This window comes from Amphiura filiformis, chromosome 18 (assembly GCF_039555335.1).
Source record: "Amphiura filiformis chromosome 18, Afil_fr2py, whole genome shotgun sequence".
In the NCBI taxonomy this organism is placed as follows: domain Eukaryota; kingdom Metazoa; phylum Echinodermata; class Ophiuroidea; order Amphilepidida; family Amphiuridae; genus Amphiura; species Amphiura filiformis.
The window spans coordinates 2,004,075-2,018,104 of NC_092645.1; the positions used below are offsets into that span (position 1 = coordinate 2,004,075).

General features: G+C 38.1%; 1 protein-coding gene across 2 annotated transcripts; it reads left to right on the plus strand.

Annotated features, from left to right (window-relative positions):
- The first annotated feature begins 1,509 nt into the window (after window positions 1–1,509).
- Window positions 1,510–12,000, plus strand: LOC140139736 (uncharacterized). Of its 2 annotated transcripts, none has more exons than XM_072161442.1 (7): window positions 1,510–1,762; window positions 4,344–4,583; window positions 5,470–5,572; window positions 7,023–7,148; window positions 8,664–8,853; window positions 9,175–9,355; window positions 10,525–12,000. In XM_072161442.1, the coding sequence occupies exons 2-7, from the start codon at window positions 4,361–4,363 to the stop codon at window positions 10,650–10,652; spliced, it is 951 nt and encodes a 316-aa protein (XP_072017543.1). In that variant the 5' UTR covers window positions 1,510–1,762; window positions 4,344–4,360; the 3' UTR covers window positions 10,653–12,000. The 2 variants fall into 2 exon arrangements, with proteins under 2 accessions (XP_072017543.1, XP_072017542.1); XM_072161441.1 differs by lacking the exon at window positions 7,023–7,148 and adding an exon at window positions 7,204–7,329.
- Window positions 12,001–14,030: the final 2,030 nt, after the last annotated feature.

The window sequence follows — 14,030 nt, forward strand, 5'->3', positions numbered from 1 at the left end:
GTAACCTTTGACCCTGCATGTGATAGTGGACTTTAAAATCCGGGTAAACAACGGAGGTAATCAGGTAAATATCATATGTGTAGTGACTTTTATAATATTTCTCATAACATAGGCCTATACGTTTGGAGTATAAAATACAGAAATGAAATATAATGTGCTCGGAGTTCAAATCGATGGATTTCATGCAAAGATTTTAAGTAATTTTGTCAGATTTTTACCTCGGACCTTTACATGGTCGCGAAGAGGAGATTTGGGGAGATGATCGGAAAGAAGAGATTTGAGGACTGAGATATCATAGTTATAAAAGGTGTAATTTTCAGGGTCTTGAGTCTTGAGTTGATTCACTCCTTCAGTAAGCTAGGCTTGTCCTAGGAGGATTGTGCTGTGCATACGTGTCAGAAGGTGCTCATAAATTTACAACGTGCAAGTAAAAACTGAAGACCGGCAGGTTACAAGGATTGGTGGGTTGGTGTAGTAGCCATATCCCTGAGGGCTGGTAGTGCCAGGGTCTGGAATTGGCTGACTGTTGTTGCTGCAATGACTGGTTGTGGTAGTCTGTTCCAGATTGGGATGGTACGAACAAAGAAGGAGTATCTGTATGTGTTTACTCTCGACTGAATGGGTTGGTAACTCAGGGTGTTGGTTGCTCTTCCCAGACGAAGTGATGGTATAACTACAGTCGGGAAGGGGATGTTCACAAGTCCATGGTGGATTTTGAAAAACATGGTGCCCTGGTTAAGTAGTCGTCTGGTGGCAAGGGAATCCCATTCAAGGCGTTATTACTTTTAATAAAATATCGCTAAAATTCTCGCTATTCGCAATAAGAGCGCCGCCAGCGGTTTTCGATGTAATCGTGATGTATCATGGGAAAATCGTGATGTATCATGGGAAAAGGTCGACATCCAAGTCCGCGCAATACGAATATTACCATGCTATTACATAGGAACACGTGACAATATTTTTTAGTTTGTCAATATAACGGTATTACTATACTTATGAGGAGGTACCCTCAGACACCCCCCTGCGTCGCGCAAGTTTCACAAAATTTCAGCTTTTTCAAATTAAAGTTTTACACAATACCGGTAGGCTAATAGTGCCAATTAATGGTCCACCAAATGGCTTCAATTAGGTCTTTATTTTGTAAACGTTTCTCACTTCTCGGTCAGGGGGCACATCTCCCCTCAGACACCCCTGCCTAGCGCAAGCGCGACGAACTGCGCTGCCGCGCCGATAGTAGGCTATTCTAAGTTTGTGCCCCCCCCCCCCCCACCTTTCAAAAATCCTGGATCCGCCACTGTGGGACCCGGGCAATGTTCCAACTAGGCAAAAGCAAAACTGGAGCAAGAACTACCATTTTTTCAAGCCCACCCCCGGTCAAAACTTTTAAAGAGTCCCTTTTGGCATCAGCCGATTCAGCACCCCCCCGGCCATGTTTATGAACGGTCCCGCAATTTTATTTTATAGAGGGCTCCCTTTAGACGACGGTCTGCATTTAACCGGTGGTTTGGGTTTTCATGCAATTTTGTTGAATTTAGACGTGACAAAAGGGTACATTTATTCACCATTCATATGGTTTCCAGCATAGATATCTCCATGAAAACTTGCTTTTAATATTGTTCTTCCAATATTGTGACAAGTCTGAATATTTTAGAACCCAAAATAAGGCAATTCTAACCTATGTTGCGGCCCGTGTTGCGGTAGAAGTTTCGTGTGTGGTGGGTGTGTCTGTGATCCTGTACATGCCAGTGTTAAACTAAACTTGGTAAGCTTTAATTTTTAATGATTTACATTATAGCGTGTTCCTATTAAGCATCCGGAATTTTTCTCGTGAATTGTTCACCTTGGGCTTGCCTTAGGTGAAAATTCTCTTCCCTCCCAAAAAGTTCCTATATGGTCGTGATCAGGGACAGACTTAGGTTTCAGTTTTCTACTGGCCCTCCGGGCCAGTGAAATGGCAGATCTAGTGGCCCTGGAATAAATTTACTGGCCCAGCTTTTTCAATATGTTCTACTAGTGCAAAAGAAAAAAAATTCTTGGTGTTTTGGGGGAAAAATCTATATCAATTTTTAATCATTTGCCATAAAAATGTGTATTATATCACGAATTTCAAAAAATCAAAATTATTTGATATCAGAAGGACATTCCTCGTTTTCAAAATGCAATTCGATATGTCTGACGTGCTCTCAGGTCCCAAAACAATATGTGGAAACGTCGCTATCTGAGCCCTTAAAGTCAAGCAAACCTAAACATTTGTTTTGTACTGAATGTACTGAATGTAGTATTTTATAAGACGAGTTCAGTCAGTAGTCCTGCCCAATGGCGTAACTAAGGTCGGTAGCGCCCGGGGCAAGAAACAAAATTGGCGCCCCTTCTCCCACCCAAGAATATCTTAGACGCGGGCAGTGGCGTAGCTCAGGGGCTAAGGATACATAATTAATAATTAAATAATTAATTTTGGTTACTAGATGTTGAATATCGGTCTTAAAATGTTCTTTCAATTGATTTTGTGCTGAAATGCACGCGAAGCGCGCGAAAATTTTGACTTTCATCGCTTGGAGGGGCGCAGAATCAATACTGAATTGGTCAATTTGCCCCCCCAAGGGTGGCGGCCGGGCATGTTGCCCCCCCTGCCCCCCTAGTTACCGTGACGCCACTGGTCCTGCCTTTTTAGTTCCAAAAGTTCACAAAGGTTCAAATATGCGGTATCGCTATCATCATCTGATAGAGCACGAAAGAGCTTGGAAGTAGTAGGCTACGTAGGCCTACTATCGCTAACTTGCTAGCAATGCAAGAATAAGAATATAAATATACGAAAAATCATTGAATAAAGATAACATTACAGGTGACAGGCGGAGCAGCACGAAAGAGCTTGGAAGTAGTAGGCTACGTAGGCCTACTATCGCTAACTTGCTAGCAATGCAAGAATAAGAATATAAATATACGAAAAATCATTGAATAAAGATAACATTACAGGTGACAGGCGGAGCAGAAACTGTGTAAATAATGTCCATGACTGATTACATCTTGTCTCATATGTGTTGGCTCAAAAATCTAGTGGCCCGCCGGGCCAGCATTGTTGGAAGTTTACTGGCCCGACGCAAAATCCACTGGCCCCGGGCCACCGGGCCACTGCTTAAATCCGTCCCTGTCCTTTAATTCAGTCACTTCAGTTTAATAATTAATTTCAGAATTTAATTGAAGAATTTCTTCTCGCCCCCATACACTGCTTAGCACGTGCAGATATAGGTAGTGTATGTGATTCGGAAGTCGCATAAAGCTGTTGGTCCCTTGTACAGGAAGAATCAAACCCTGTGCACGTTGTGTCAGAGCTATTCGAAAAGAGAAGGGGGACCATCCCCGGTTCTGATATCTGCAATCAATCCTAGGTTCCAGGATCGTGCATAGGTAAAAAAAACTGCATGTTAAGCCCGTGCGACAATACTCAATTTGAGGTATGCATGTATAAAGAAGAAGAATAGCGGAGAATGACGACTATTAAACAGGCAATTTCTATACTATTTCGAGTTACACTGGTCCAAATATTCAATCCCAGAACAAAATATTCATATCTGACATGATCGTGTTCTGGGAAATCTTGATGGCAAAGTCAAACTGGACAAAAGATGCAGATGCAGGGACTATCTTTTGGAATTTGCAGGAGAGCACGGAATAGCTCTTCTAGAGCCTTTAAGGAGAGCTGTTTAGAGCATTTACAATAGAATCTAAGGAGGGAATTGTTAACTAAGGAGTGCTAAAAATCACTCTCCAATATCAGATTTTCTCCTCAAAAGGCAGTCCCTGCAGATGTGTATACAGTTGATTAGTTCGCAATGCAAACTTTAAAAAATGGGTGAAACAGACAGTACGTCATTTGTCGGTTAGTGACATTATCGTAGCTAATTGGTGCTGCCCTTTTTAAGTTTGCACTGAAGTGCCATCTCAGTTGGATGCGCCAGTTTGGATCGTGTGCTAATTAATTTTTATTTATTCTGGATAAATAACATGAATAATGAATGGAGTATTAATTACAACTTCAAGCATAGGAGTTTAGGCAAGAAGTACAAGAAGCTGTGTAATTGATTATTATGACAAACATGCAACTATTTAAGCTACAGGAGCCTTGTATTTTTTAATGCAAACTCCAATTAAAATCATGCAATTGCATTGCACTCTAGCTTTTACACTTTATCCCCTACCATTGTGCAGAGCTAACTACGGTATGGGTTCCCTGAACAGTTGATAGAGCAATAACAGTTTGAAAAGGTTTAGCAACAGTAAGCTGAAAGCGTTTTGTTGTGAGAATTGGCCATAAATTTCATCAATACAATTCTTGATCTTTCTAGAATATATTCGCAGAAAAATGAAGAATTCCTCAGCAGTAACCAATCAGATATTACAAGTACAGAGTATTTCCGTGGAGGCACTAGGGACAGAGTTTGAAGTCTTTTATGCAGAAGCAGGTCCTCCATCAGGTGCTGTGGTAATTGGCATTCATGGGGCACCCTGTACCCATAATGCATTTAGAGGTATGGCTGCACCTTTAGTAGCAGCAGGCTATCGTGTGATCATTCCTAACCTACCAGGTAAGCACATTAAGGGTTGTCTCACTAACTAGCACATGTATATAGTAGGTATGCCAGGCAAACCTTAATTACTGGTAATAGCCTAGAACACAATACATATTTACATAGAAATTTAAAAGAAGAGGTAGGTCAAGGAAACCTACATTAATTAATATGTTGTCTATACTTCACTTGACCCAGATATATGATTTTTTATGGTGATGAGACACTCGCACATGGAATTGTAAAGGGATTTTGATAGTAGTTCCACATAGAAAAGCTGCTATCATCATGAGACTAAGATCTAGAAACACCACCGAAATGCTGTTTTGTTAGCTGAATCTTTTTGATGAATGTCAATCTTTGACAAGATGAAACTTTGCTACGGAAAGTGCTATGACAAAAAGGTTTTCAGTTTTGGCTTTCTTTACTCAAGGGCTTTAATTTGATATATAAAATGATGCAGTTTGATGGCTTTTTTAGGCCTTTTTTAGTTATCCAAGGTTTTTGTCCATGCATTCAATTGAGCGATCATGATAGCAAGTACTGATACAGGTTTTCAGCTTCCTCATGATAGGGCATTTATTCAAGGGGGGGGGGGGGTTTATTACAGACAATACAGTACTAGTTATTTACTTTGTTAACAACCTATTTTCATTGGGCATTCCACCTTTTCCCTCAACCTACCTCCCTCCTCCTGCTTAATTCCCATGCTTTGCCCCCCCAGCAAAATTACTTAAACTTTCCACTTTTTTATGGATTTTGCACAAAATTTGTTGATTTTGGTCTCCCTGAATTCACTTTGCCCCATGCCTTTTGCCCCCGAAAAAATTCTTGGCACTGCCACTGAAAACCAATAACAATTTCTCACTTGGAAGAAATTCTTTTTTGCCTTTTTTCTTTACAGGTAATGGTGTTACAGATGTTGATAAGAAACACATTTATAATTACACTACACCTCATAAGGCTGCTGTAGTCAAAGGACTAATACAAGCACTGCAAATTGAAAGGTATGTCTTATTTTCATTTGCTGTACTGTATGGCTTTTTTTCCTGTGACCCAAATTTCATACGAAAAATCTGGCGTGATACAAATCTTGTTACTTAACGAAACCTATCAGCTGCGTATTGGGAAAAAATTTCCAAAGGGGTACAATTTTGAACTACCGGCTCCCAGAATAACTTTTCAGGGACAAATGCAAAATTTTAATGCTAAAATGGGGTTACATGATGGTACCGTGCATTTTTATACACAGACATTTTCTTATTTTTACTTTTTCCAGCAAGTCCCAAAACCCCAAAAAGGTTAATTATATACGATATCTAGACAATAAAAGTAATGTTTAGAGACCCAGCCCTGTCTCTATCACCTAATATAACACAGGAGATAGCATTGTTTTTAATAAGAATTAATTAATTCCACATAAGAATGATGCTATCACCCGTGTTACAAAATGTATATCAGGTGATAGAACTCGGATGGGTCTCAAAACAATATTTTTATTCTCATTCTTAAGCAGATCACCTGTAAAATTTTGTTTGCACGCATGTAATTAAGATCTTGATGGCCATTTTTCTTAAGTTCAACCAGTCACTCCTGTGCACAAAATTGGCAAATCCGTTGAGTCCTTAACATGTGGACGCCAAATAATGCACAGCGCAGATGCACAAGATCACTGCATGCATATACCATGTTATGCGCAACGCAAACGATACACACAACCGTGCAGTTCAATCATACCTAGCTCTACTCCATGGTCTCATAGCATGTCCCTTGTTTGCAAAGTAGGGGGACACAATATTGCCCCTCCCCCACATTTTGCCAACTTTATTCATAGAGTATTAGACCATCTTCAATTTTGGGTATTACATGTACAGCCAGTAAAAATGGATCAAAAAATTTCATAATTCTCAGGGGGGCACATCCCCTTCAGACACCCTCTGTCACTCTTACGCCAAAATCAACTTTTACAAAATTTATGTGTCCCTCTTCCCTACCAAAAGAATGTTGATGTGATCAAGCTAAATGAGTCCTTTGTCACTAATATCGATTTTGAGGTATTTGACTTCCTTTGTATTTCAATGTTCTGATCAACACTACAGAGGCGGATTGAGGAACCCCAATTTTTGCAGAGCGGCATCAGACTTTGTGTGGGTGCCAAGCCGCTAGCCGCCAGCGGCTGTGGCTTGCCCCCCCATTGAAAATTCCTGGATGGCCATACTAATGGAGCTATAAGTCCAATTGTGATCATGATGAGTTTCCAGTGAGACAAAGCTCTGAAAATGGCACATACATGTGTACAATGATATTGAAAGCTGAATTATGATTTGCTCGATGAATGACTACTCATTGTGCTTGATCGCATATACTAATATCGTCTCAGAGAAAGATTTTTGCTTGATATGCTTGAGTTTTGCTTGATTTTAAGATTAATATACCTTTAACCATATCTATTTACAGGGTAGCTATGGTATTTGCACATTCCATGGGATGCCATGTTGCAGCCCACGTTGCGTCTAATCTATCATCATATGGCGCTGTTCAATCTCTAGGTCTGATTTGCACACCTGGGTCAACACCACACAGGTAAAATTACCATCATTCTCTCTTATTAATATACCTTTTATCATTTCTATTACAGAGTAGATATGATATTTGCACATTCCATGGGAGGTCATGTTGCGGCCCGCATTGCGTCTGATCCATCATCAGATGGCGCTGTTCAATCTCTGTGTCTGATTTGCGCGCATGGCGCATCACCACCCAGGTAAAACTATAGATAAACCAAATTATTGCCAGTTGTTATCATTACGTTTCACTACCTGGAGAGAATTGATCAAAAATTGAATTCCCTCCTGAGGTTTGTATCTGTCAATGAGTTGACCAGATCACAAGGATGTAGCTAGAGGCAGTATATAACACAAATGGGTCAATGAGTTACATAAAAATGACATAAAAGTGTGGTATTTGGTTCCCAGGAAGTGAGTTTTGCCTGAGGCAATTTTTGGTTAAATGTTGATCCCGCACTACAAGAGTTATTACAGTCGATTTGGTTGAAAAAGGTGGTGAGACATGATCAAATCTCTCCAGGTAACAAAACGTTATGTCAAGGGTTTTAGGGTCAAGAAGATGACTGATTTACTTTTAAGTTGTAATGGGTAAAAATAATGTCAATACTTCTTTAGGAAATTGCACTTGTCATGCTTGATTAGCAGTGCATTTTTTTAGACCTTGAAAATACTTGTTTAGGGTGCTTTTTGAGACTTTGTGGTCACACATGATACCCCTTGTTAATAACCAGTGGCTCCCCCGGGATTAATTAGCAGGGTACAGGCATTGATCAGAGCAAGAGAAGTACACACTTCTCTGGAGCTAGTGTAGTTTGCATTCAACATGCACCCCGGGCATGCACCCATAAAAATCTAGTTCTGTTGGTGCAAATTTCTCTTGCTTTAGATGCTACTATTTGAGGAATTAATTGATTAATCACTAGGGTAAAGACCCATTCAGTGATCCCATCGAAATTGTGTAATAATTGCCTAAAAGTGAAGGTTAGGTCAAATTATTGACAAAGTTGATTTCCCATTCAAATACACGTAGCTTTCATCTTAACCACTAGCAGACTACGTTAGCACATCTGTTGCACTAATAAACTCAGCGGGCTAAAATCTGAGTTTGTATGATTTTTATGATCCTGAATCACTGAATAGGCCTTTAAAAGGGCAATTTCGTGATCCACAGCATCATCCCCCCCCCCCCTTTTCTTAAAAAAAGTTGAGATTTTTATATCACTGGAAACCTCTGGCTACATAATATTTATATACAAAAAATTTCTTGCAGATTAATTCGTTTAGCAAAGATATGGTGAAATTACAACGCATTGTCTATGGAGCAGTGTAATACACATAATCATGCATAACTCGCAAACGCAAAATCAGAATCAACTGAAATTTTCAGAATAAGCTTTTTTCGTGGATATCTACTGAAAAATGTCATAAAAAGAGAATGCTAGGATCACAAAATACTCCTTTAATTGATTGATTAAAATCATGATTCAATGGAACTGACTTTTGTATGTTTTCTATTTTTACATTCTTTTAGATTACTACGACCAATGATAATTCATAGAATCCTCACAAATTGCCTATACTGGCTTCTACACATACCAATTGTAGGCCAAATCATAGCAAAACTATTGTCGCCTGTGTTTGCAGCTACTGGGTTCAAAGGTCGCAATCCAAGAGCAGAGGCTATATCATACTATGAGGGCGCTCATATGGATTTCCCCCAGGTAAGATATGATGCTATAAAATGGTAATTTTTTTGCAGTTTGTGCATTCTGAATCTACATGTATCCTGATGTCCATAATGGAGTATGCATAATCCTCTAATAAAATCCACTCCTAATAAATGCACCTCCAGTCTTTTAAAAAAATTGAATTAAATAAACGCCACTTACTTACTGGAGGCTTTTTGCTGAAGGTAGAAATAAGATGAGGGCAAAAATAAATTAAATTGCCTACCTAGTAAATTGTCCTTATTAACCTCCCTAGCCTAATTTTGCATATGTATTCATTGTATTCTTAATAACTTTTCTTGTTTCATTTGACAGTTTGGTCGTGACTGTGCAGCATTATGCCAGCAGAAAGTCCCCGTTCTCATGTTGGCAAGCAGCAATGACAGGGTAATTCAACACTCAATCACTGAGCAGACGATGAGTACTCTGGGGATGAGGTTAGATGATATTAAGTGGTACTACAAAGGTCAAAGTCAAGACCAAGCTTCATGTAAAGGTAGGAGTAGCATACTGATTTTTGTTTAAGTTTTTCTTTTTTCCCAATATTTGGAGATCCGCAAGGGATTAAGTGATGTAACTTGGTTGGGTGAAGCAGGGTCAAAGGTTCTCAACCTGATTATAATATCAGCACAATATATTATATATATTAATTAAGTAGCTGATTTGCATAATGGTTATGTTTTCTTTTTTCCCAATATCTGGAGATCTGTATGGGTAAAGTGACGTAACTTGGTTGGGGTAGCAGGGCCAGAGGTTCTCAACCTGAATAGATTTTCAGCACAAAATATGCTAATGAAGCAGCTGATTTCCATAATTTATGCATATGGTTAGGGTTTTCTTTTTCTCAATATCTAGAGATCCGTATAGAGGCCGTCAGCCTTTCGCCATCTTGTGGGTACAAATTATACGTGTGTTCATGCGTCGGACACTACGCGCAAGACGCAGCTTGCCACGCAGCTGTTATCACGCATCAACACAGTGATTTTGCTGTTCACGCATGGAGATCAAACGACCATCGCAGCGTGTACCCACAAGATGGCGGCATATGACGTCACGCTGACGGCCTCTATGGGGTATAGAGTATAGGATGTAACTTGGCCAGATAGCATAGACTGTCTCAGTGTCTCGGTTCCATCTCTGGGTAAAACTCCCCTTCATCACTTCACAAATAATACCCACACACCACTGCATTGTATGAAGCTAATAAAATTGAGTTATTAAAACCGTAGTACTGAACTACCAGCAACAAAGTAACTGATAGTGGTCCTGGGACCTGGAGCAGTGTGTGTTGATGATGACACAATTGATCTACAGACCTACATTTACTTGTTGAATACAGCCCTCCTCAACCTGAACAAATTATGATAATTAAGGAGATCATTTGTTTTTGTTGTATTTTTTTTCTTCAATTTTTTGTGTGTGAATTACAGGGGATTTGCAAGTTTTACTTGCTGTATTAAGACAAGGATATCTTGGGTAGTTAGGAATTGAAAATTGACAAACATGCATGCTGGTTCAAGCAAAATTATTGACAAAATAATTATTAACATGTCTACCCATCCCCTGTGGTATTTAAATGTATAACCTTTTGCTGTTTGGTTGTTTGTTTTTGACTATTATAAAATATAGACTTTTTACATGTATTTTTTGTTGTTTCTCCTTCAGGATCTACTGTGTCTCAGGCTGTGATGTTTGATGATGGAACCCACTTTATCTTAAAAAAATATCCCGAACTTCTTGCAAAAGAAATTATTTTATTTTTACAAGCTATAACTGAAAGTGAAATCATTTGAGGAGGCTGAAAAAGGGTTGTTCTATTTACCTCAAATGTGGAAAATTCATTAATAATATTATTCCAAATAACATTTGAGGTGTCAAAGAATACATTTTCACCTTAATTTTTGGCTTACTGTATATCACAATTATATATCTGGAATGGAATTTTTGTGTGTACTTTGTTGTACTCCCTATTCCAGAAAAATACGGCACTAATTTTTTTGGATCAAATAAATATTATCAAGTTCTGCCAAATGAAACATAGCTCAATCCTAATCATTCATTTAGCCCTAACTGGAGATAAAAGAAAAAGTTCACTATTTTATCAATTTCTTGAAAAGAAAGAGCCAAAAACATGCATTTTTTCTGACAATCGAGTCACCAAAATCAAAGACTTGGAACAATCTAAGCATTCAAAATCTTTAGTATATGCCGAAATTTTGCTCTAATTTTCACTTTTTTGTGTTACTATAATTAAATGATTGATTAGAAGAATGAAACATGTCTAAGTTTCCAAAAATTAGAATGCCTTAACTGAAATTAGTCTTAGTACAAGTCTTTGGCCCTTATTCCCAAAAATTGACCAAATTTTAAAATTTGACTTTTATTGCCAGTTAGGACTATATCTAAAGTTTCATTTGGCAAAACAGGATAATATTTTTTTAATCCAAAAAAAAATAGTTCTGTATTTTTATGGAATAGGGAGTACAACGAAGTACACACAAAAATTCCATTCCAGATATAATTGTGATATACAGTAAGCCACAAATTAAAGTACCAGTTATGTTCACCTGTGTATATCCTAACCGAAGACAGATATGTCATCATTGGAATCAGCAGCCAATAGCCGCATTTAGTTTGAATTTAAGATATCATTTGTTGAAATTGTTCAAAAAATAAAGACACAACAATCCAAACCAAAACCCCAAGATGATGCCAATTAGTTGTAGTTTGCTCCATTGCCTGCCCTATTGATTTGTACAGAAAGCATTCGAGAACAAGAGCAGTGGTGTAGCCAGGATTTTGGAACCGAGGGGGCACAACTTGTAAATGTACCGACGGAAATATTTTTTACCGATGGAAGTTGTGATTTGTTGACCCAAAATTTTTTAGCATGGTTTGAAAAAGTGAAGAGCAAAAAAAAAAAAAAAAAAAAAAAAAAAAAAAAAAAAAAAGGATAATAGGCGCTACTAACATAAAAACACATACTTTTTATGTGCAATTGTCAATTCAATTTTTCATCATTTTCGTTACAATTCTCCTAATTTTTCTGTCCCCCTGGATGGAAAATAGTATATTGTTAACCCAATTTTTTTTTCAACAACGCCTTCCGCCTACCGACGGCCTTACATGAACCGGCGCCCATGACGAGCGGGGGCACCGCACCCTGGCCCCCCACTGGCTACGCCACTGAACAAGAGAACTAGCGTCATGCTTCCATTGATTAGCACGTTAAAACTAGCATCTTTCTTTCATTGATTAGAACACAAAAGTGTTGTAACTTTTGATTTTGTGTCTTCATTAAGTTTTAGATCAACGTTTCTTTAATTCTCAACCAATTTCAACAAATAAGAGCTATTAACGAGTACAGGTATTTGCTGCTTGTTTTCATTTTGACATATTTGTCTTTATGATATACAGGGTTGAACACAACTAGTACCTTAATTCTTTGCCTTACTGTATGACTATGATTATATGATGTTTTATTCGCACAAAATCGTGGCCCGGAGGCCAAATTACATTGTACACAAAATATAAGCAAAAAGACAAGAACAATGAGATAAGCATTATTTGTAACAACATAATTTATAAAGAAATATAAACAACAAATGAGATCAGAACGCAAGTTAGCCAAAAAGAAACTTTTTAGCTCAATGTTTTGTTGGAAAATTTAAAAGTGATAACCTCAAACAACCGTATGTGAGATTGGCATTGTTTCTTAATTGTCTACCATGAACCTCACCTCTGCTGGGAGGAAGCAACTTCTTTTCGACTGGGAGGAAGCAACTTCTTTTCGACTGGGAGGAAGCAACTTGATGGTCCGATGAGACTTGTTTGTTTGATGGTAGAAATTTGTGCTATAGACTCTGTAAAAAAAGGAATTGCTGCAAATTGTAATACAAAATATAAATATAAATGAATGTCTGAAATTTGTATTTCAAGGTGGATTATCATGCTTGTTTTAAAACAAGTAAAATATATGAGAAAGGTTTTTAGCGCAAGTCTCCACAAACATAAATGACAGCCAGTGAAAAAATTTCACTGACCATCCAGGATTTGAACCTGGGACCTTCGGATCACCGGACCGATGCTCTACCAACTGAGCTATTGAGTCAGATGGAGAAGAGCAGTGTAAAATATACTTTATCAGAATCTAAAGTTAGGCATGGTTTAACTTGTTTCGTGCATATGAACATATAAGGTAAAACAATAAGATTAAGGCAAAGTGTAGCATGTGTAATATACAAAATAACCAGAGAAATATAAAAGATGTGTAGGTATGAAAAATTCAATTACTATTACTGGTAAGACAAGATTAGATCATTAGACTTAGGGTAGGAAAAGCAGCAAAATACTTGTTTTTAGCATTTTTTCACACAAGGGCAAAATACTTGGTTAGACTGCATTTTGTAAGTCTGTACACAAGCATGATATCCACATTGAAATACACGTTCCCCCTCCCCAGAGTTGAGTCAGACACACCCACAATGACCTCAGTTAATTTACCCCAAAAAATGGCAATCTCTGCTTGCCTAATCCCATACAACGGTCCCCATTTCCAGCATATTTTAGGCATATTTTAGCCTCTAAGTCCCCTCCCCTTCCCCCACACAGTTTGGCTTCAGTTCTTTGGGCTGAAGATTTCTGGGAGGGGGTTCTGGGCATCCTATGTGGCATGTGTACATATCCACTAGTTCATCATCGATGTTCAAAATACAAGGTTTGTTTTCAGTGGCGTAGATTTCTTTTTGACATTGGGGGGGATGAAGTTGGAAAAAAATCTTGAAGTATAGTCAATCCAGCACCCTTTGGCGACAAAATTAGTTTATGATATAAATGCGCGCGAAATTTTTTGCTATTTTCAGGCGTCAACATTGGGGGATGATTGTATGGACCATCCCCCTGGCAAAATATTGGGGATAAATCCCCATCCCCCCCCCGGATCTACGCCTAGGTTTGTTTTCATTTTTTATAATTATCCAGCAAACACACAAATGTATTTCAAAAACATTGTAATAACATTTTATATATGTTGGGTTTTATAAAGGTAATGGAAACATTTTAAAATGTTTATATAAAAGAAATACAACATTTTAAAATGTGGTCAAAATCTGAAAATCATATATATGATAATTATGTTGTAAAATAATTTGGGACAAAATTTATGCAAATAT

Bases quoted from the DNA above. Each gene is read 5' to 3' on its own strand.
- LOC140139736 (XM_072161442.1), top strand. From the start codon at position 4,361: ATGAAGAATTCCTCAGCAGTAACCAATCAGATATTACAAGTACAGAGT. The intron at 5,573-7,022 runs GTATGTCTTATT...ATCTATTTACAG, and splicing joins CAAGCACTGCAAATTGAAAG to GGTAGCTATGGTATTTGCAC. The intron at 7,149-8,663 runs GTAAAATTACCA...ACATTCTTTTAG, and splicing joins CCTGGGTCAACACCACACAG to ATTACTACGACCAATGATAA.